Here is a 22,647-nt window from a genome sequence, read left to right on the forward strand (position 1 = left end):
TGCATATTCTAGAATCCTAAGAACAACTACACCGTATTTCCTGTGTCCTACGGAGAATCTCCGTTGTTGTTTTTGGGGGGCTTTGTTTCTGGATTTTTAATTTTACAAATACTCATGTTTGGGCTTCACAATACATAGGAAAAGTTACTTGTGATCCTTCTGTGACCTGACTGAAAGTTTGTCTTTTGTCTGCTACTTGGAGTCTTCTGAAGCCCGAGACAGAAGTTGGTATAGCAAAGATTATAGCAGGATCTTTCATTTTATATTTCGTTGCTTCTGTTTTTGAGACTGTCTCATATAAGCTAGCTTTGAACTTTTGATTCCCCTGCCCCCACCTCGTAAGTGCTGGGATTGTAGGCATGTGCTACCGTGCCCAGCAGAAATCATTTGATCTTAATGTCAGAGTGAATTTCCTTTTGAAGAGCTACTCTAAGTTAAAGGTTCCTCTGGTTTTTGTTTTGTCCGTAATTGGATGCAGGAAGAGGGAGCCGACCTGAGATTCTTTTTTTTTTTATTTGTTTATAAAAATTTCCACTTCCTCCCCTCCTCCCCATATCCTTCCCATTACCCTCACTCCCTCTCCTCCCTCTCCAGTCCTAAGAGCAGTCAGGGTTTCCTGCCCTGTGGGAAGTTCAAGTTCCTCCCCTCTCCCTCCAGGTCTAGGAAGGTGAGCATCCAAACAGACTAGGATCCCAAACAGCCAGTCCATGCAGACGAAACAAGACCCAGTGCCATTGTCAATGGCTTCTTAGTCAGCCCCCATGTCAGCCACATTCAGAGACTCCGGTTTGATCGCATGCTCGTTCAGTCCCAGTCCAGCTGGCCTTGGTGAGCTCTCATTAGATCAGTCCCCTTGTATCAGAGGGTGAACGCCCCCCTCGTGGTCCTGATTTCGTTTTTCATGTTCTCCCTCATTCTGCTCCTCATTTGGACCTTGGGGGCTCAGTCCAGTGCTCCAATGTGGGTCTCTGTCTTTATCTCCATCTATCGTCAGATGAAGGTTCCTTCTGGTCCAGCCTTTCTTGCTCACGTTCTCCCTCCTTCTGCTTCTCATTTGGACGTATGGAGTTAAGTCCAGTGTTCCAATATGTGTCTCTGTCTCTATCTCCATCCATTGCCAGATGAAGGTTCTATGGTGATATGCAAAATATTCATCAGTATGGTTATGGGCCAAGGCCAGTTCAGGCACCCTCTTCTCTGCTGCCCAGGGAACAATCTGCGGACCTCTCCTTGGACCTGGGAACCCCTCCAGAATCAAGTCTCTTGCAAACCCTAAGATAGCTCACTTAGTTGAGATATATACTTCCCTGCTCCCATATCCATTCTTCCTCCCTCCCCCCCCATCCCATTCCCCCAAGCCATCCCCAATCCTTTCCCTCTCCCTTCTCTCTAACCATCTCCCCTTACTTCCACCCCCCACCCCCTGTGCATCCAAGTTTGCCTGGCAATCTTGTCTACTTCCAATATTCAGGAGGATAACTATATGACTTTCTTCAGGTTCACCTTCTTATTTAGCTTCTCTAGGATCACGAATTATAGGTTCAAAGACTTTTAACTATGGCTAGAATCCACTTATGAGTGAGTACATACCATTTTCCTCTTTTTGGGTCTGGGTTACCTCACTCAGTAAAGCGTTTTCTCTTTCCATCCATTGGCATGCAAAATTCAAGATGTCATTGTTTTGACCTGAGAATCTTTATTCAAAATGGTTTCTGCTAAGGCAGTAATGTACCGCAGAGGATTGCAAATACGTTCATCGGGTGGTTTCCTAAAGCAGGGTGCCAGGTCCTTTATCAGAACAAGTGCTTTTCACTGGCATTGAAGCTTGCGGATTCCTGTAGCATCTTGTCCTTACATCCTTGTCTGTGAGAAGTAAGAGGCTGGCTAGAATCTCCAAGCGAAGGGATCGTTGCAACACTAAAAACATGAATGTGGTATTGGCAAGCCAGGTTATGGAAATGTGACATGTAGGATCAACCATCACTACTAAGACTTGTCATCTGTAGGTGGTGTAGGAAGGCAGAGCAGGGGACCCTGGGTTACCTGAACAAGATGAGGGCCCAAGATAAAGACTGAGTTTGGCCAGCTTTTACTATCTACTTAGGAAGCCTGGAAACAAACCACCAATTAAGGGCATACTAAAGTCAGAATGTCTTTAAAAGAAAATATAAGGGGAACCCCATCTCTTGCTACAGAAGGAAACTACAATATCTGAGGATCGGAGAAGGCTGATTGTACCTCTCTCCTTTATGAAAGTCAGGGTTTGACAGGAAGACAGGGGGACCTTCAAGTGAAGTCAGTGCAGTTGGGAAGGTTGCGAAACGTGTCTTCTGGTGGACAAGGACAGCTCCTTATCCAGAGACACTGCCAGGACTTCTAAAACATGCCTGTGTAATGACATTCTGCTTCCAGAGCCTGTCCTGATGTTTCCATTGTTCTCGGAGCCAAGAACCAAAGTGAGGTCTCAACACAGCCAATGTAGAAAATACAGCAGAAGCTGGTTAATACGTACTGTTAATTTGGGCGGATCTTACGTGTGTTAGAAAAGGTGGAGTGGGGACTCCAAGATGGGCTGTTGGAGTGTTCATCATGACAACATTTACCTAGGACTTGGGAGGGGGCATCTAAGCTGGTCTTGGTATTCCTCCACACGGCCATGAGGTTTGGACTGTGACTGTGGCAAACAGCAAATGGGGTGGCTATGGTGGAACTACCCTAGCACAGTATTGAGATTCTGAGAAACTCCAGGAGGTAAAAAAGTTTGGATTCGTTATGCAAAACTGAACAAACATCCCAAGGATGGTGTCTTCACTAAGGTCATCCAAAATGCACTAGGTGCATGTGATAATTATCTTCCTGTGTCTGGGTTACCTCAATCAATGTTTTCTAGCTCCATCGATTTTCCTGCAAAATTCAAGACGTTATTTTTTTCTGCTGTGTAGTACTCCATTGTCACATGTACTCACTCAGGTGGTTTTTAAACATAAAGCAAAGAAAACCAGCCTACAAACCACAATCCCAGAGACCTTAGACAACAATGAGGACACTAAGAGAGACATACATAGATCTAATCTACATGGGAAGTAGAAAGTAGAAAAAGACAAGATCTCCTGAGTAAATTGGGAGCATGGGGATCTGGGGTGGGGGAGGGTTGAAGGGGTGAGACAGGGAGGGGAGCAGAGAAAAATGTAGAGCTCAATAAATATCAATTAAAAAAATGCTCTGGGTGACAAGCAAGCAGAACCACCAAGTTGTGATCTGGGCATTACCAGCTCCTCCGAGCCAACTGCATGAGTATAGCAGCAATTCACCTTCACCGGAATTGATACCCACTCAGTCTATGGCTTTGCGTCTCCCGCCTGCAGTGTGCCATCCAAATCATCATGCTAGGTCCTAGAGCAGAGGTTCTCAACCTTCCGAGTGCTGGGACCCTTGAATACAGTTCCCTGTGCTGTGGTGATCCCCAACCATAAAATTACTCTCCTTGCTCCGTCATAATTACTTCTGCTACTGTTATCAATCTTAATGTAAATATCTATGTTTTCTGATGGTGCTAGGCAACCCTTGTGAAAGCATCATTGGGACACCCCACACACAGGAGTCGCGACCCACAGGTTGAGAACCACTATCCTAGCGCATACTCTATTCATTGTCTTATCTGATAACGCTGTATCAAGGACTACAGAACCCCCTTGCATTACCACAGCCCTTAATGCTGCAAACAGAACATGAGTGGCCTAAGGCCCAGCTATATTTGTAACCTGCATTATCGGTCTGCTGGTTTCCAGCAATCCGTGTGCATGCTTTAATAATGGCTTACCTGTCCCTTACTGTTTAAAATCATGGGTGTGGGAATCAGGCTGGAAGGAAGATAGACTAATTTCACAATCAGTGCCTTGAAGGTTTTGTATTCCTTCCAACAACCTAGGCTGAAGTAGATGAACAGTTTGGGTTCTCACGGGGTAAGGAGGATGTTTTCACTAGCAACTCCAAGGAAACGGCTCTTGTGAATTGGATCTATGACTAACATGACCGTTTAGGCTGCCCGTGCCAGTGGGCCTGCAGGGTAAGAATGGAAGTGCTATCCTAATGAAGATACTTGACCCTAAGTAATAAGGAACTAAAGAAGGTGTTGGGAACCCAGAAGATGCCGGTGTGCTACTATTGGAGCCGACGATGGTAGTGAGCAGGTAATGACGGCAATTATGGTCTACCAAGGAATGGGCAAGCGAGGACTCGGATCCTTTCGTGACGACAGTTTGGGCCATGCTACTCGGCGCAAACCATTTGAAATGCTGGTCAAAGGTAAGGAAAAGTCAGGGTAGCTGATGGAAGAAGCAGATAAGAGTCCATCCAGTTAGAGCCTCCAGATTGGCTGCAGCAATGATGGTAGTAGCTCAGGGAGCCTCGAAGCCTGGCCCCTGACTAACAGCATCAGCCTCACCTGGGATATTGTTTAAGCAGTCATATCTCCTAACTGTGTCAAGCAATGGCCACAGACCATGTAGTCATAGATTGCAATTCACATGAACCCTTACTCGAGTCTCAGTGAAGCTATTCTCTTTGCTCCTTAGGACCCCAAACAGCTCATCCACTTCAGCCTAGGTTGTTAGAAAGAATACCAAACTTTCAAGTCACTGGCTGTTAAGGCTCTTGTTCACCCAAGGAGTCATTGAATCTAAAGGCCTGGAGGGGGAACCTGCTGGTCTGGTAAAACAAACTAAGTAATCTTGGTGGCTAGAGTTTGAGAGCCATTGTTACGGCTCTGAGGCTCTGATAACTCGCTGGGTTGAGACTTCCAGGTACCACCCACTCCAAGGAATCTATTTAACAGAGGGGCTGACGTGGAGAGGGGTGTCCAGAAAGGCTGGGTTAGCTTCTGTGTACCATGTCAGGTCCTCCCTGCCATAGTGCTTCCTCCAGTCACCGAGGAACCCAGGAACCCATTCCACGCAAGTTGGAAGGCTTCATAGAGATCCCGTGTGGCAGTACCCTACCACAAGTCACTGCTGTGGTCATTTCCTTCCTTCTCTAAGGTTTCCCTGATGCAGGGGCCTGAGAAGGACAAAGAAATCACTTGGTGCCCACCCAGCACTTTCTGGAAATGTGGGGGGGGGGGGGTAGGTGATGTCATTGACTACCCTTGCCCAACGGTGAATGAGGACTGATAAGTCTTTCCCCTTTCATACCTTGGGCAGACCCTTGAGATGTGATACACATGATGCCTCTCAAGACCCTTGGGACTGAATGGCAGTCACCTATGTCACTGGCCAACTTTGATAATGTCTTTGAGTTGCCTGTTGCTGTTTCTTCTGCCCCTCGCTACTCTGCTGCAGGATCTCTCTCCAAATAAACTACATGAAAGCCTTTGTCTCGTCGATCCTGTTTGGAGGAATCTAATTTATATTCCTGGCTATTCGGCACAATCTCTGCCTTTTCCAAGTCACTGTGGCTATTCTTTTGGCTCTCACACTGTCTTCCACCTCAGGTGGCCCTCCTTAAAGGTCTAATCCAAAGCAGCATGCTTCAAGAATTAGATGATCCTGCAGGAGTCTGCACGACATCTCCCTCTAGCTGTCATTTTCCTTTAAAAACAAAAATAGTGGCTAGCGAGTATATATGTCTTCCTACACGCAGGAGAAGGGGACTATCTCTGCTATTTCCTTGGCACCTTAAACGGTGCCTGGCACACAGCCCTAAATGTGTAACATTTCTCCATTAAATGAGAGACTACTCAAGTATGACAAGACAAAGACGCCGAGGCACGTCAGAATCTAGACTAAGAGACTCTGGTTGAGGCGGGGGCGGCATGCATATCTCAAATTTAAATTTTATTTAAAAATTACAAAAGCGTTTCCATCCAAGTTGTCTATGAGAAAAGTTAAAAGCAGAAACTCTGTGGTTAGTTGCCAGCTGCCCGATATAATTTATAAAATTGAACAGAATTTAGAGGTGTGTCTTATGCCTCTGTAGATCCGGGAGCCTTTCTTTAGGTCCCTTTCTTTAGGCTCTGGCAGTATCATTATTGGCGCGCTTTCCAAAGCCTTTTTCCTTTGCACGCGATGTAAAATGATCCTGTAGACGCCTGTGATGGAGCTCCGAGCATCTCTGCCTTGGTTATTTCGGATATGCTCGTCTGTAATCCCCAAGTGTTCCAAAGTGCTTTTCACCTCACTTTCTTCCTCTTTGAGGGTGCTGGTTTCTGACAAATGTTTAGGGTCCAGGTGGAACGGTTCCAAAGGGGTGGGGTACGGCACCCCTCGCATCCACTCGTTGTTCATGATGTAGCTGATCCCATACCTCTCTGTGGGTACGGGCTGAAGGACTCCTCGGATGAGCCGGTGGCAGGGCTCTGACACGTGCTGGGGGATGCTGTAGGTCCCCTCGAGGATGCTCTTCTTTAGTTTGGCCACCGTTTCCGCTCGAAATGGCATTGTACCCGTCACCATGAAGTACAGAAGGACCCCCAAGGCCCAGATGTCCACATAAACACCAACGTAGTGTTCATCTCGGAAAAGTTCGGGTGCGGCGTAGGGCGGAGATCCACAGAAGGTGTTCAGCATTTCGCCTTTTTTACTTACGGTGCTGAATCCGAAATCCCCCACCTTCACACATGTGCTGCTGGTATAGAACACATTCTCTGCTTTCAGATCTCTGTGAATAATTTGGTTTTCATGCTGTGAAGGAAACATGGGAGACGGTCAGTTTTAAGGTAAATGGCAAAATAGAAAACATAGCACTTTCTCTATGGCAGAGATGTGGGTGACGGTGGTGGCATAACCGCAGGAACTCAATAGGAACAACTTAAATCATATTGGGAAACTCTAACGCAACCTTTAACCCAGTGTAATGCCTTTATCCCGACAAGTAGACCAAAGGTTTGAGTCTTCTGTGCGGTGGCGACTAGAATTTGTGCCATGCAGATTCTGGAGTTCGTGCCAGAATAAAAGACCCAGGTCTTATGCAACTGCACAATTCTGAAACACAACCAAATAACAAGCCTTCCTTTTGGAGGGCTTACCTGGGTTTTCTGAGTTTTCCCTTGACTGAGACCAAGAGTCAGGAAGTCTTGGGACCTGCTCCAACCTCCTGGCTATACTCCTTTGGGTGGGCTCATAAAATTTAGCCCAAAGGAGGGGGTTGAATTTGGCAGTTTTCTTGCAACTGGTTTCTTGCTCTTTGTTGTCAGTACGTGCCCCTTCCTGCCCTTATACTCCAAGTTCAGGCAATAGTCTTGGGAACTTTGACCTATTTCGTTTTAAAGGCTTGGGTAAAGGTTTAATGCCATTTGTCCCAATGAGTCCTTGGGGGTAACAACACAGGCTTTGTATGCTGGAACTAATCAAATTTACATTCAATTCCACCAGCGTGTCAAATGAACGGCACTTCTTCATAAAATGCAATGCTGGTGCGGACCTCAGAAGGCTGCTGTGAGGACCATTACAACGCTGGATGGGCAATGCTCAGTGTCTTTGCACACAAAATCCAATGACATCTATGACTTCCCTTCAGCCTTTCTCTTTTCAGAGGCCAGACTGCAGGGGGAAACGGAAGGACACAGGGCTTCTGTGGACCGTGTCTGCACCATCTGCTGGAGTCCCTGGTGCTCCCCTACTCGGTAGCGGGGTAGTTACATACACAAGAGCCCGCTACGTGTCCAGCAGTGCGACTGGCCCTAGCAAGCACACCAAAGAAACAATTCTGGGAGAAGTTAGGTAGTGTGTGTCACCAAATCCAGCTTTATAAAGAAATCATTGGAGAATTAAAGAATGACTTAATTGAGCGTCAATACGTGGAGCACAGAGTCAGTAAGCACTAAGTGGGGATGGGGGGAGAAGGGATGGTGGTCACTGAAGATGAGAAACTTCAGAAAGGGAGAGGGAAACTGAGTTGGTCAGGAAGTATGGCCAGGACTGAAATGTGAGTTCTGAGATGAGGTATAAAGGCATCCAGTACAGGAAAGGGGGGCCAAAGAAAGATAACAAGCTAAGTAAATGAAGAATGCTCGTCTGGCGTCTCCAAGAGGCTTCTGTCAACTTCTGGAGGAGCCACGAGCCTGCTGGGTACCAAGATCCCTAATGTTGCTTTGGAGGCAAGCACCCTGGTCCCAGCTAAAGTTCTGACTTTTAGAAGAGTCAGCTGTCTGCTATTGCAGAGCCGACCTTCTCTGTGATGTGTTTGTGATAACAAATCAAAACCCCACATCCCCGCGGCAGGCGAAGTGGAAGGCCCCGGCAGGCGGAATGTCCCCTCCCCTTAGGTGGAGTGGAAGCCCCTGGCAGACGGAGTGGCCCCCCCCCCTTACCATGTGCTTCACGGCGGACACGATCTGGGAGAAGATGAGCTTGCTTTCCGGTTCCGAAAGCTTCCCCTCGGTGCTAATTTTCCCAAAGAGCTCCCCGCCCCCTGCATACTCCATCACCAGGTGGAGCCTGGACAGCGTTTCCACGACTTCGTAAAGGCGGATGATATTGGGATGGTGTAGCTTTTCCATGCTGGAAATCTCTCTGGAGAGCAGCCTTTGGGTTTTCTGGTCTAACTTGGTCTTGTCCAGAATCTTAATGGCCACCTTTTCTGGAAAGAAAAAAAAAAAAAAGAGCTAAAGGTTTTTTGTTGTTATTGTTGTTGTTGTTTTTAATGAGAAAATTGGTATTTAAAAATGGAAGAATTCTGGGAAATCTTTTTATCCTATCAGACATAGAGGTTCAGTGGTTCCCAAATCAATGGAAATGAAAAAAAAATCTCAAGTCTAGCATCAATATCTACACATAAGTTTGGATGCCAACTCTGTCTCGCAAACGAGTTCTCACTTGTCATCTTCACCTGGATTTCCAAGTAAAGTTAAAAGTCCTTGACTTAGCCCAGAGAGCACTTCAAGATCAGAATGGGCTTAAAAATTAAAAGTCCTTGATTTAGCCCAGAGAGCACTTCGTGATCAGAACGGGCTTCTGTCTTCAGTGTCAGCCTGTGGCTCCGGCCCAGCTTCCCCTCTAACTTCCTCCTCTAGTCTGTTCTGGAAACAGCAAACATTCACGCACGGGACCATCTCTTTACCCAGATCTCTCTATCACTCTGCTCCTGTCCTTGCCTCAGGTCATCCCTGGTGACCCTGCAAAGCTAGCCTCACAATTAGCCTACCCTTGCAAGTCTCCCTTGGCACCTGCGTAAGGTGACCGTGACACCCAGCCTCTGGGTGTTTAGAGTACCCACGTTCTGCAGTCTCAGCTCCCCAACCTATAAATGCTGTCTTCCCTATTATCCTCCCTCTCCCTATAAGGATTATGCTTGGGCTGGAGAGATGGCTCAGTGGTTAAGAGCACTGCCTGCCCTTCCAAAGGTCCTGAGTTCAATTCCCAGCAACCACATGGTGGCTCACAACCATCTGGAATGAGATCTGGTGCCCTCTTCTGGCCTGCGGGCATACGTGGAGGCAGAATGTTGTATATATAATAAATAAATAAATCTTTTTTTAAAAAAAGGATTATGCTTGATTTTACTTTGTCTGTGCCTGACATACAAAACGTAAGACACGCAGATATACTCTTTCTTTGCTGTGTTGGTGAGGGTATGAAGGAATTGGCCCATCTCTGAGCATCTGGAGGCAGGACTTTGTGGTGCAATAGGTTCTGGATAGCATTTCAGTTTAGTATAATGTGTTGAAATCCTGAAGATGATTGCATCCTTTAATCCAGCCATTCACTTTTAGCAATGAATCTTAAAGAAATAACCTGATGTATGTACAAGGGTACCTGGGTTACAGTGGATAGCAAGTAGCGAGCAAGAGGTGGTTAAAGTGTAGTTCATCTTTGTTTATAACCATATGCCCCAAAGTAATATCAATCTGTACTTACTGATGTGAAAAGACATTAAATATGTAAGGGACATAGGAAGAATACAAATATTTACTCATCAAGAAAAAATATGGTGAGATATCTTATTAACATGTTCAGATGCTTTTGGGGGTGGGGGTTCGAGACAGGGTCTCTCTAACAGCTCTGGCTCTCCTGGAACTTGCTTCATAGACCAGGCTGGCCTTGAACTCACAGAGATCCATCTGCCTCTGCCTTCTGAGTGCTGGGATTAAACACATGCACCACCACCACCCCTGACTACTTTTTTTTTTTAAAGAAAGGGTCTTGTGTTGCCCAAGATGGCCTTGAATTCACTATATAATTAAAGATAACCTTGAATTTCTTACCTCTTAACTCTATCAAATGCTAAGATTACAAGTGTGTCCTACTAATGCCTACTTTTTTGTAGGGCTAGGGACTAAAACGGGGTGGTGGGGAGCTTTGTGTATGCCGTGTGAGCTCTTTGCCAACTGAACTACACCCCAACTCTGGAAGGCTTATCAAAAGAATCACAGATAGTTCTTCTATAAATTCTACGTATTGATTACTAATACTTGTAATTTTTCTACAATAAACATAGAGCACATGAAGAAAATGGTTACCATTAGAAATAAATAAATCTTGAGTTCATAGCACAGCTTCATTCTGTTGTTCAAATTTGGCCAGACTATCCAGAAAGCAGTTAGCAGACAAGCAAGAAGGGAAGGCGGCAGACTGGCTGTTTGACCTACTTGCAACACACCTGCTTCGAAGAACTTTGGTACAGTGTTATTGGCATGAAAATAGATGCTGCCTGATCAAAGCAGGAGTCTTAGCATGTTAAAGGTCAGTTCAGCTTTCTGAAATAGACTGTGGTAGTGATGGTGTCTAATGTGGGGGAGGGCTGCTTCTGTTGGAAGCAATATTGAGCAGCAAGGAAGCAAGCCATGAGTAGTTAAGTCCCAGTCTAGCCACTGAGAAAGCAAATGGGCTTTCTCACCGACTCCTCTGGGCATTTGTCTTCCTTGGTCACATCTGTTCTACCTTTTAGTGGTTAGCACTGATTGCCTCTCGCTATTTCCCTGATCCATCAATCCACACAGTCTGTACATCCCGTCCAGAAGAGTTGCTATTGCGGAGCTAAAGTTCCACCTTCCGGACCGGCAGCCCCTGCAGAAGGAGTTTCTCCTGCTATCTCCCTGCTCCTTGTTACAGACTCCTGTAACCTCAGCTCTGTGACCCCTTAGCTCCGTGCACTGTGAATCTTCGCCAATAGGTGGCAGTGGGGGGTCTTAATCTCCCTTTCCTAGAACCCTCCTTTACTAGAACTACTTTAGCAGGGGTTACCACCACCACCACCCCCCCACGTACACAGGACAACCTTGGGTGTCATTTCTTCTTAAGCACCTTTTATTTAAGATCAGGCCTCTCCTTGTCCTGTACCTTCGCCAGTAGGCTAAGCTAGCTGTCCAGTACGTTCCAGGGGTCTTTCTTCTGAGTCTCTCCCTATCTCTGCCATCTACCTCCCCACCCCTGGTATTTACAAACACGTGCTGACGGCCAGTGTTATCTGTGGCTTCTGGGAATCCAAACACAGGTGCCCGCACTGGTGACACTAGCATTTCACCAACTGAGCCAGCTCCGCAGCCCCTATCTGCTCTCTAAACACATGTTCAGTAGTATACAGTGTGCACTAGGCAGTGAAAAGGCAAGCACTGTTCTCACAAGCCAGTGAAAGAGAAGGGCTTTGAAAATAGCTCTTATAATACATGCAGTTAATATTATTTAAAAATTAAAAAAAAAACATGGCGTGGCCCCTCTGAGTAAGAACACTAAGCTGTGACTGGGGGGAAGGGAGAAGCCCAGGGGATGGTGCATATGTTGGCCTACATGAGATGTAACATTTCTGCTAGAGAGGCTGAGGGGAACCCTCTCTGATGGAGGTGTGAACTGATGGATAGTGATCCCCAAATTAGCCAGGAGTGCTAGCAAGATGAGGTAACCCACAGGCTCAGAGGAGCCTGCTTTGGGAAGGCAGCCTTGGGAAATCCAGGGATTTATGGAGAGTGTCATCATCTTGACTCTGGTCCTGGGAACAGTGATCCGACTGCAATGTGGGAAGTGCAGGGGAGTAGCTGAAGTATGGGAAGGGCAGGGGAGTAGGTGAAGTGTGGGGAGGGCAGGAGAGTAGCTGAAGTGTGGGGAGGGCAGGAGAGTAGCTGAAGTGTGGGGGAGGGCAGGGGAGTAGATGAAGTGTGGGGGAGGGCAGGGGAGTAGATGAAGTGTGGGGAGGGCAGGGGAGTAGGTGAAGTATGGGGAGGGCAGGGGAGTAGCTGAAGTGTGGAAAGGGCAGGGGAGTAGCTGAAGTGTGGGGAGGGCAGACGGGGTAACAAGGGAGGTCAGTGGGGCTGCAGGGGTTGCAGCCTGCCTGAAACCGAAGGGCAGATGCTGCTGCTCAATTCCGAATGGTCATTCCCAGTTTGACCGCAGATCTCAAGTTGTTGGGTTTTCTGCTTTTTAGTTTTCAAGAGAATCCAGATATCTGCAAACTTGTGTGAAGGCTTCAAATTATAAAGTATGCATAATAAATACCTCCAAATTTTCTTCCTTCTGCATCTTCTCTTCCCCTTTAAGAGGGGGGATTATTTTCTTAAAACCAATGGGCTTTCTTTACGCGGGTTTATCTTGAGTAAACCTCTAGCCCATCTTCCTTCTGTCTGCTAGCTCTTCTTCACCATTGCAATGCTTCCATGAGAAGCTAGTATCCTGACTCAATTCACCAAACAGTTGTCAAATGTTGAGCATTTATAATAAATGTGAAGGGACTCAAGTTACAATGTGATACAATATCCGATGCCAAGCATCTTCCTTCATCTCTCTCTACTTTGTTCGAGGCAGGGTCTCTTGCTAACCCCAGAACTCACAAACTCAGCTAATCTAACTAACCACTGCCTTGCTCTGCAGATCCCTGTCTTGGCCTCTTGAGCACTGGGGTTGCAGATGGCCCTCCTGGTTTGCATGTGAGTCCTGAGTATCTGAACTCTGATCCTTACACTTGCAATGCAAACACTGAGCCATCCCATGGCCCAGTTTTCAGGATTCTAAACATTTCGCAATGGCAACCCCTTCTCTCCACTCTCTTTGCCACTCCCCTAGTTACAATGGACATCGTTAGTCATTATCCGGATCTTTAGACTGCCTTTATTTACTCTCATGACTCCTCGCCTCCAGTTCACCTTGCTCACTGAAACCAGATCACATCAATTGCTTGTTTACAGTCTTCAGTGGCTTTTTGATACCTAAATGACAAGATTCAACAAAGTAAGAAGAGCATTTGCAGGCAAGCCAATGATTGCTTCAACATCACCCGTGTTCGCTCCTGCCTCTCTGCAGGTGCCATCTGCCCCAGCTCTTCTGAATTCCCAAGTGCCCCCTCACTGGCTCTCACCTGTGGATACTTTATGTACTCTCTCCTACGGAAGCTTTTCCTACTTTCCTACTGCCCTGTGAAGTAAATCTCAGGACCCACTGCAAACCTTTCTAATCAACAGGCCGTTTCTGGATTCTGCCAGTGTCCGGAGAGCACACATTCATAGCCTTACTCTGTGGCAACATGTATTAACTGTTTTCAGTCTCCTCTAAGCAGTTATTAGTACCTACGAGACAAGAGGCCACACCTTACTAATCTCTGCAAAGTCCAGAACAAGGCATGTACTCAGGAGGCATTTGGAATGTGTGTGTGTGTGTGTGTGTGTGTGTGTGTGTGTGTGTAGTCTTCCTGTTTTTTAATGGTAACTGGGGAGATGGGTCAGTGGGTAAAACCTTGTCTATGCAAGCATGAGGACTGAGTTTGTATCACCAGCATAAACTGTAATATCTAGAGCTCTAGTGCTATGGGGGGCAGAGAGAGGGGAGTCCCCCTGGGACCTTTGGTTAGCCAGTCTAGCCAAAACATGGCAAAGAAGTCTATTGGCAAAATGAATAATGTTTAAAAAAATGATGGACACATATGATCAGCAATAATTGGACTCGGTGACTTATAAAAGAAAGAGAAGGAGATGAAGTTAGAAAAGGGCTGGGGGGTCAAGTCTGGGGAAAACTAGAGACAGAATCAGTACCAGGGGGAATATTATCTTTTTTTTTTGAAAGATTTATTATGTATACAGTGTTCTGTCTGTATGCTTCCCGGCCAGAAGAGGGCCCCAGATCTCATTACAGATGGCTGTGAGCCACCATATGGTTGCTGGGAATTGAACTCAGGATTTCTGGAAGAGCAGTCAGTGCTCTTAACCTCTGAGCCATCTCTCCAGCCCAGGGGGGAATATTATCTAAATACATTGTATTCATGTGTGAAATTACCAAAGAATGAATTTTTAACTTTTTTAAAGGTGAGATAGAGATAAAGGAAGAGATTCCAATGTCAGCCTCTAGCCACCACACATGAAAGTGTGGGTGAGTCTAGCCTCCCACACACATGTACACACACACACGACACATACAAATAAATAGTCAAAGGAAGGAAAAATGAGTGAGTAGACCAATGAATGAGCAAACTGAAAGAGAAGAAGCAAGGATTCTTGAAACTTCAGCTGAGGGAAAGAGCAAGGCAGAGGTCACCAAGGGCAGCGACCAGGAAAAGCTCTGGAACCTGTGGCTTCTTTGTTGTTTGTTGGTGACAGCAGATGGTACATAAAACATTCAGAAGCTTGGTGCATCACTGCTTTTGAGAAACGTCTAATTACCCTAAAAAGGGATTCACGATGGCTGTTAGCCTGCCCTATCTCCCTGCAGATCCCAAGAGAATCTACGCTGTCAGCTATGAAAACAAACTCCTGCCCAAAGAAAGGGCCATATTGTCATCTTATTCCTGGAGATCCAGAGCAGCTGGTGTCTTTATTTTTATTATCTTTTTTTAAAAAAAAAAATCCTTAGCTGCTGTCCTGGGAACTTCCCGGGCATTGAAATGTTTTCTGATACCCAGAACATTCGTGTTTCCTAGAAAACCTCGTGACAATTCTGACCAAGATGGCTTTGTACAGGGGCCACATTTGCGCAAACCGTTATCCACTTCCCTGCCCTCTTTCGCACCCGCCACCCCACACCCAGGGGTGACGCTGGGCTTTTGCTAACAGGGTTAGGCTCTGGTGGCTGGACCATAAGCTTTATGAAGCATCATCCATGCAGTAGGGAATTGTTCTCTGAAACTCAGGCAGGTGAGCACACCGTTAACTTTAATGTAACAGACAGGAAGTCATGCCATCCACATAAACACTGGTCATCAATTTGCTTCTCACCTAACAGCCTGTCTACGAAATGAACATTGCCTTGCTCCGGCCTCGCGGTGTTCTCTCAGCTTAGCTGGTTATTCTGTCCATCGTGGATACACTTTAGACGTACCAGCATGCTGTTTTCTTTATTCGCCTTAGACGTATTTCAGACCTCGAGCTCCGCTGAGAGAGTAGTGGGTATGTGGCCCTGCAGACTGCAATGGCCCTCACTCTAAAGTAGCCATCACAGCTGTCCAGTGAGCCAATACACACTCATATATAATATATATATAACATACATAATATATTCTAATATATATATATATTAGAATTTGAACTGAAATAGAATAAAACTAGTAGACTGGAGGTGGGCAATAAAGGGGATCTTATAGAGAGTTTGAGCTAGCAGCCACAATTCCTGGCCGAGATGCATTTGAATAATAAACATGGAATGTCATTCTGTATACAGAAGCAGAGAGATATTCATCATGATGATAAATTCCATGACAAAACCCTGACTGCTCTTAGGACTGGAGGGGGAAGGGAAGAGGGAGTGGGGGTGGGTGGGAGGGAAATGGGAGGAGGTAGAAATTTTTAATAAATAAAATTTTTAATAATAAAAAATACCATGACACTAAAGATTAAAATATTATCATGGGAAGCCATAAAATCCTATAAAGAGGGAAAGATGGGGTGAGTGACGTGACTGAGACCCTGCTGTGGGTGCTCAGACTTCCCTACTATAGCTCTCCCCACGTGAGCTAATTTGAGCACACCTATGCTCCTGGAACTGAATGATAAATGGCTCAGGCCTGAGTAATCTAGACTGCTTTGAAAGAAAACCAATGCTATTGTTTAATGAGTATTTCCCATGTGTTCTGTTTAGCATGTGCTATTGTAGCATCTTTGTTCCGATCAGTGTCTTGTCAACTCTACACAGGCTTGGTGTGGGAGGTGATGTATGCTGGGAATATGTTTTATTGACATTGGTTAATAAAGAAGCTGCTTAGGGCCATTGCTTAACAAAGTAAAGTCAGGCTGAAAGAGATAGAGAGAGAGTAGGCGGAGTCAGGGAGAAACAATGTAGCCACATCAGGAGACAGACCCCTCCACTGGAGCCTGCCGAAACATTACCGGTAGGCCACGACCTTTTGTAATGATGCATAGATTAATGGAGATAGGTTAGTTTAGGATGTAAGAGATAGCTAGAAAATATGCTTAAGCTATTGGCCAAACGGCACTGCAAATAATAAAGTTTCTGTGTGATTATTTCAGGTCTGAGTGGCCGGGAACAAATGAGCAGCCTCCAACAACACAGGCTAGGGTCATGTGGAAAGACAGACCTTCAGTTGAACTCAATTGAGAAAATGACCTATGAGCAAGCATTTTCTTAATTAATGATTGATGTACATGAGCCCAGCCCACTGTGATCATACTGTGAGTGGTGCTACCTCTGGGCAGGTGGTGCTGAGATACATAAGAAAGCAGACTGAGCAAGCCTTGGAAAGCAAGCCAGTAAGCAGCACCCCTCCATGGTCTCTGCTTCAGTTCCTGCCTTCAGAGTTCTGCCTTGGCTTCGCTGAATGAGGGACTGTGATAGGGATGTGTAAGCAACCAAATCTTTCTTCCCCACGTTGCTTTTGGTCAGAATATTTTATCACAACAACAGAAAGCAAACTAAAATGATGTTATGTAGTTTTAAATCTGCTCTGTCCAATGATCTGCTGCTAATGTAAGCTAACCCTTGCCTTACTTTATCATGGGAAAACTCACAGAAAGGAAACAAGGCTTTTTTTTATAGTCACACAGATAGAAGAGCAAAGAGTCACGATTCCACTCATGTCTCACAAACTCCCAACTCCATATATTCCCTCGGGATTGTCCTGCCCTTTCCCGTGTAAGTCATGGTTGCTTTTTTCTCCTGGACCTTATCCGAATGGGGAGATGGTCAGGCAGGAAGTCAGCTGGAAGAAGGCGCCATGCTTTTTTTGTAAGATCTGGTCACTACTATCGTTTGGCTATGAAGTACCCCATCCCAAGGTCCATGTATTAGAGACTTGGTACTTGGTCCACAATGCTACTGGGAAGTGGCAGAAGCTTAAGAATGATGTTAGACATTGAGGGTGTCCCCTTGAAGGGATATTGGGACCCCAGTCCCTTCTCACATCTCCCTTTTTACTTCCAAGCTGCTATGCCTCCCACTGTACTGCCTCACCACAGGGCCAAAGGCAATGAGGTCAAACTCCTTAATGAGTGAACAAAATGAATCGTCCCTCTTCAAAGATTGTTATCTCAGGTATTTTGTCTTAGTACCGCAACACCGACTCCTAGTGTATTTCCTATTCCTTTGACAAAAACTACTGCTCCGGAACGGGGTCAAAGTGGGGAGAGTGTCCACAGGTGTGAAGACGTCATTGGCACCCCTAACCTGGCTAGCTTGCCGGAGGCAGGGGAGAGACAGGCCTCTTCAACATTTTCCCACAATTCCCATAATTGCGGAGAAGCTTTATGAAGGAGGAAGGAAGCCAGTTCTATACCCGCTTTCCTGTAACATAGGAGCAGCCCTGCGTGGGCCTCTGTCTCCTCATCTGTAAGACAGAAGAGACTGGATGACATCATAGGGGAGCCTTTAAGATTCACAGGGCACAAAGCGGTTATAGTGTGCGGGAAGCCTCAAGTAGCCCCCGACCACGTAAAATGTTATTCCAGAATGCTAGTGTTAGCCCAGCCCAATTCTCATTGAATTCTTCTAATCAATGCAAGAAGTTGTTTTTTTAATCATTTATTTATTATGTGTGCAGTGTTCTGCCTGCATGTATACCTGCAGGTCAGAAGAGAGCACCAGATCTTATTATGGACGGTTGTGAGACATCTTGTGGTTGCTGGGAATTGAACTCAGGACCTCTGAAAGAACAACCAGTGCTCTCAACCACTGAGCCATCTCTCCAGTCCCTCAAAGAGAAAGTTTCCCATTGGTTGCTTTACTCAATGGCTTTTTGTTAGCTGGTAACTTTAAAATCTGTTCGCATTGTATTTATTTTGCCATCACCTTCCAAGCAGCTGGTGCTATTGACCCCAATATTGTAACACTGGTTTCCTTTTTAAATAGTTGATTTAAGTAAAAAGTGAAGTTGTGGTTTTTTGAGTGCCAGTGTTCATTGCATAGCTGCTGTAGACCCTATACTTCACGTTACTTCAAATTTCCCCAACTATTTTAAAAATCGTGGTCTGTACTTTATTAGCAATACAACTGAGAACGAAGTTTAGTAATTTGCCTGCACGAGTTTGTGAAATAAATCTTTCTGATCCTCAAGTCAATGCTCTGCCTACAGTGGCCCCTGCTCCTGCTTCGTCAGCCAAGTTCTGACACCTGAGCCTATAATCACATGAAACCACACAGAGCTGGCCACATCCGGGGCCCTTGCTCAGAGTCACCTTTGCAGACTGAAGCCTTCTATCTGGGGCCCTTGCTCAGAGTCACCTTTGCAGACTGAAGCCTTCTATCTGGGGCCCTTGCTCAGAGTCAACTTTGCAGACTGAAGCCTGCTGCAACAGGAGTACATCTGTGAATTCGTCTCCTGGTGTGGCTTTCTCCAAAGTCTCCTCTCCCGTCCCTAACTGTGGAGGCCCAAAAATGTGAGCCTATTTCTGCCTTGTCTGACAGTCAGAGAGTTGGAGGTTGTTCAAAGTGGCTGACAAGCATAGTTGCATGTCCCAACTCAGGATGTAATTACTTGGTTTTTTGTTGTTGTTGCTGTTTGTTTGTTTGGTTTGGTTTGGTTTTTGGTTTTTCAAGACAGGATTTCTAGAGATCCACCTGCCTCTGCCTCCTCAGTGCTGGAATTAAAGGCGTGAGCCACCACTGCTTGGCTGGGTTTTGTTGTTGTTGTTGTTGTTTGGTTTTTTTTTTTTGACATTAAGATAGCTAATACAAGCAGCTCCATTCAATCCTGACAGATGTCAGGATATGCAAATATACTTCTGCCCTTTCTCTTGTAATTATGAGGTCACCTGGGCACCTGAGGAGTGGGTGCCTTCAGGATACTGGTCTAGGGCAGCTTCATTGCCTAAACAACAAAGTGATAATGATTTGATGTCTCAAAGTGTTAAAGCGATTAACTGTTTGAGTTGTCCTTTGTATCGTGTTAATACAATCTTTTGTTATACCCCCCCCCCGTTAGTTATGGGTATAATAACGTACGGAAAAATAAACATGAGCAATTTCAGTATTCACTGGAATGACCTCCTGGTATTTTCTATGGGTTTCTGTTCTTATTATTTTTCATGTGTCTTCATATTCTTTACTAATATTTCAAAAACCCCACTCCCCTACCCTGGCAAAAAGTTTTTTGTTGATGCCAATCCCTGACATCTAACAAAGATGCTGTCTCAATTTCTGGCCCCTCTTCATCTTTTCTCTTTCATTTCTCTCTAGACAACTGAAAAGTCACATCCGTCCCAGTTAGATCCACACCACAGGTCTAGATACAGTTTCAAGTCAGATAGTGGTGGTGCACGCCTCCCAGCACTTGAGAGGCAAAGGCAGGCAAATCCTTGTGAGTTTGAAGCCATCCTGGTCATACAGAGCAAGTACCAGGACAGCCAAGGATACACAGAGAAACCTTGTCTTTAAAAAAAAAAAACAAAACAAGGGCTGGAGAGATGGCTCAGAGGTTAAGAGCATTGCCTGCTCTTCCAAAGGTCCTGAGTTCAATTCCCAGCAACCACATGGTGGCTCACAACCATCTGTAATGGGGTCTGGTGCCCTCTTCTGGCCTGCAGACATACACACAGACAGAATATTGTATACATAATAAGTAAATATTTTTTTAAAAAAAAAACAAACAAGCAAATAAAAAAGCACTGAAACCAAAACCAAGTCTAGATATAGTTTTATGAATAAAGGTTTTAAATCTGCCCCTGCAATTTGGTCCTGTGTATTAAAACTTTCCAGTGTGTGTCTTCTGAATAACAGAGCCAATGCCTAGGAGTAGATGTAGAAAAAGTAAAATTAGCACCCCAAACAAGGGATAGAGTAATCTCTATAGCATCAAACATAACAGCAAAAGTTATAAACAATGCAAATAGTAATCGATAGGTACAGAAAATATATTCTGTCACTGAAATGTCATAGCTCTTTGAACGTGTCAAATATTTACCACACTGAACACTTTCAATATTTAATATCATTGAAAATAATGCTGTTCAGGGCTGGAAAGGTGGCTCAGAGAATAAGAGCACTGGCTGCTTGCTCCTGTAGAGGACCCAGGTTCAATTCCCAGCATCCACATGGCAGCTCACAACTGTCTGTAACAAGTTTCAAGGGGTCTGACACCCCCACTCAGACATGCACGCAGGTAAAATACCAATGAATATAAATTAAAAATAAGAAAATAGTGTTGTTCAAAAGGAATGGAGAGTAGTACATTGAAGAAACAGCTAACCCACATTCATTGCAGCTCTGTCCACAATACCTAGGGACGTGATTTACAGGTGTCCACAAACAGAGGAGCCCACAAAGCAAGTGTGGCATACATGGACAATGGAATGTTACCCCATTTGCAAAATCCTGAGTTGAACTGGATGCTGTCATGCTGAAGGATTCAGATATGGCATTAAAAGACAAATACCACATGCTCCCATTTCTATTTGAAGTTGAAAAGATGATATCAAAGAAATAGATAGTTTACTAGTAGCTGCCGGAGCCTGGGAACTATGCCAGTTGCCCGGGTGTAGGGGAAGCATGATGACCGGGTACAGGGCTGCAACTGGATAAGAGGAAACGTTGGCAGCGTCTTAGGATAACTACGGTTAACAGCAATTAGGTGCCCGGCGTGTTAGGATAACTACGGTTAATAGCAATCAGGTGCCATTAGATGCTGAATGTTCCAAAGTACCTGATCAAGACAATTTCTAGCCCAAAGAAATGGCAAGCACCTGTGGTGAGAGACGTACATATTGTCCCCATACATAACACACATATGTATTGAAATATTATTCTGTATCTCCAAAATATGTTGACTTACCGTGTGACAATTAAAATGTTTTTAAAAAGAAAAGAAAAGGTCCAGAGAGTTGACTCAGAGCACTGGCTGCTCTTCTAGAGGACCCAGGTTTGTTTCCCAGCACCCACACGGCTGCTCACAAGAGTCTGTAACTCCAGTTCCAAGGGATCCAATCCCCTCTTCTGGTTTCTGTGGGGATCAGGCATTCACGTGGTGCATGGACAAACATGCAAGAAAAACACTGGTACACATAAATAATATAATTATTATATTAATGAGTATTATTAGAATAATTAATAATAATAATTATTATTTTTGAGACAGGTTTCTCTGTGTAACCCTGCTATTCTGGAACACACTCTGTAAACCAGGCTGTTCAGACTGAAAGATCCGCCTGCCTCTGCCTCTTGAGCGCTGGGACTAAAGGCACATGCCACCACGCCTGCCTAAAATGAAATATTTTTAAAAGTTAAAATAAGAAAAGTCATGGTGCCCACAGAGAAAGAGTAGATATGTATTTAAAACCACTCCAGGGGCTGAGGTATAGCTCAGTGGTAGAGTGCTCAATTACAATGTGCTAGACCATGGGTTTGATTTTCAACACCCCATAACACATGCATACAAACATCCTGTCTATATGTGCTTATGTCTACATGAAATGCTAACCGTGTTGGACCTGCTGGCACAGGCCTGTAATCCCATCTACCTATGAGGCTAGGGCCAGAGAATAATGAGTTCATGGCATGTCTGGGTTCCAGATTGAGTTCAAAACTAGCCTTGGCAACTTAAGGAGACCATGGCTCAAAATAAAAGTAAGGAGATGATTGAGTGTGGTTTACAGTAGCGCATTAGCTAGCTTATGTGAGGACCCAGGCTCAGTCTCCACCAAAGAAGAAGTAGGTGCAACCCAGCCGTCACTTGGGGTGTAAAATGTTACTATTGCTCCTCCTTGCTGTCCCTCTCAGTGACTGCACTGCCTTCTCTAACCACTGCAATGTGAACCCTGCTCTGATCTCGCGTCATGTCCCCACCCAGGGGACGGTTTCTTCTGGACATCAACAGTTTTCTTCTTTTCCATCCCACATGCACTCCTTCTTTAATATTGCCCTATGCATACTAAAAGCACCAATCTTTGGTTCACACAGCCAAGGAGGCCACGCCCACCTCCCTCTGCCATCTTCCGTCCACAGCTCCACATCCACACAGCTGCCAACTGTGAACGCTAATTCTGTCAACTTCACTGGCCCCGGGGTGCCCAGGCATTTTGTCAAACATTTATTCTATACATGTAAGAGTGGAAAATATGCATATTCACATTAGTAGATGGATAAAGCAAGCGATGCACCAAAAGGTGGAGGGGCTTTTCCCAGTCTGGATTTCAAAATGCCCTCTGTCTTACCCTGGGACACTGAGTTTGATTTTTTTTTTTTAGTTTCCAGATTCAACCATTCAACCAGTTGGCTCTTGGCCCCTGGGCCTGCTGGCTTTCAAACAGCTCTCCTACTGTCTCTGCTGAGGCTCCAGCTCACCTCCTGCAAATCTTGG

At 45.3% G+C, this 22,647-nt stretch overlaps 1 protein-coding gene across 2 annotated transcripts in view; it reads right to left on the reverse strand.

Annotated features, from left to right (window-relative positions):
- Nucleotides 1-5,810: 5,810 nt before the first annotated feature.
- The window catches only part of Nim1k (NIM1 serine/threonine protein kinase), a 48,639-nt gene continuing 31,802 nt past the window's right edge, over nt 5,811-22,647 (reverse strand). For both annotated transcript variants that reach the window (XM_087896900.1, XM_087896901.1), the window contains exons 3-4: nt 8,306-8,574; nt 5,811-6,677 (exon numbers count right to left, since the gene is read on the reverse strand). In XM_087896900.1, coding sequence (XP_087753026.1) covers nt 5,928-6,677; nt 8,306-8,574 — 1,019 coding nt within the window. In that variant the 3' untranslated portion in view covers nt 5,811-5,927. The remainder of the gene's footprint in view (nt 6,678-8,305; nt 8,575-22,647) is intronic.

This window comes from Myodes glareolus, chromosome 15, assembly GCF_982192425.1.
Source record: "Myodes glareolus chromosome 15, mMyoGla1.1, whole genome shotgun sequence".
NCBI classification, from domain to species: Eukaryota; Metazoa; Chordata; class Mammalia; order Rodentia; family Cricetidae; genus Myodes; species Myodes glareolus.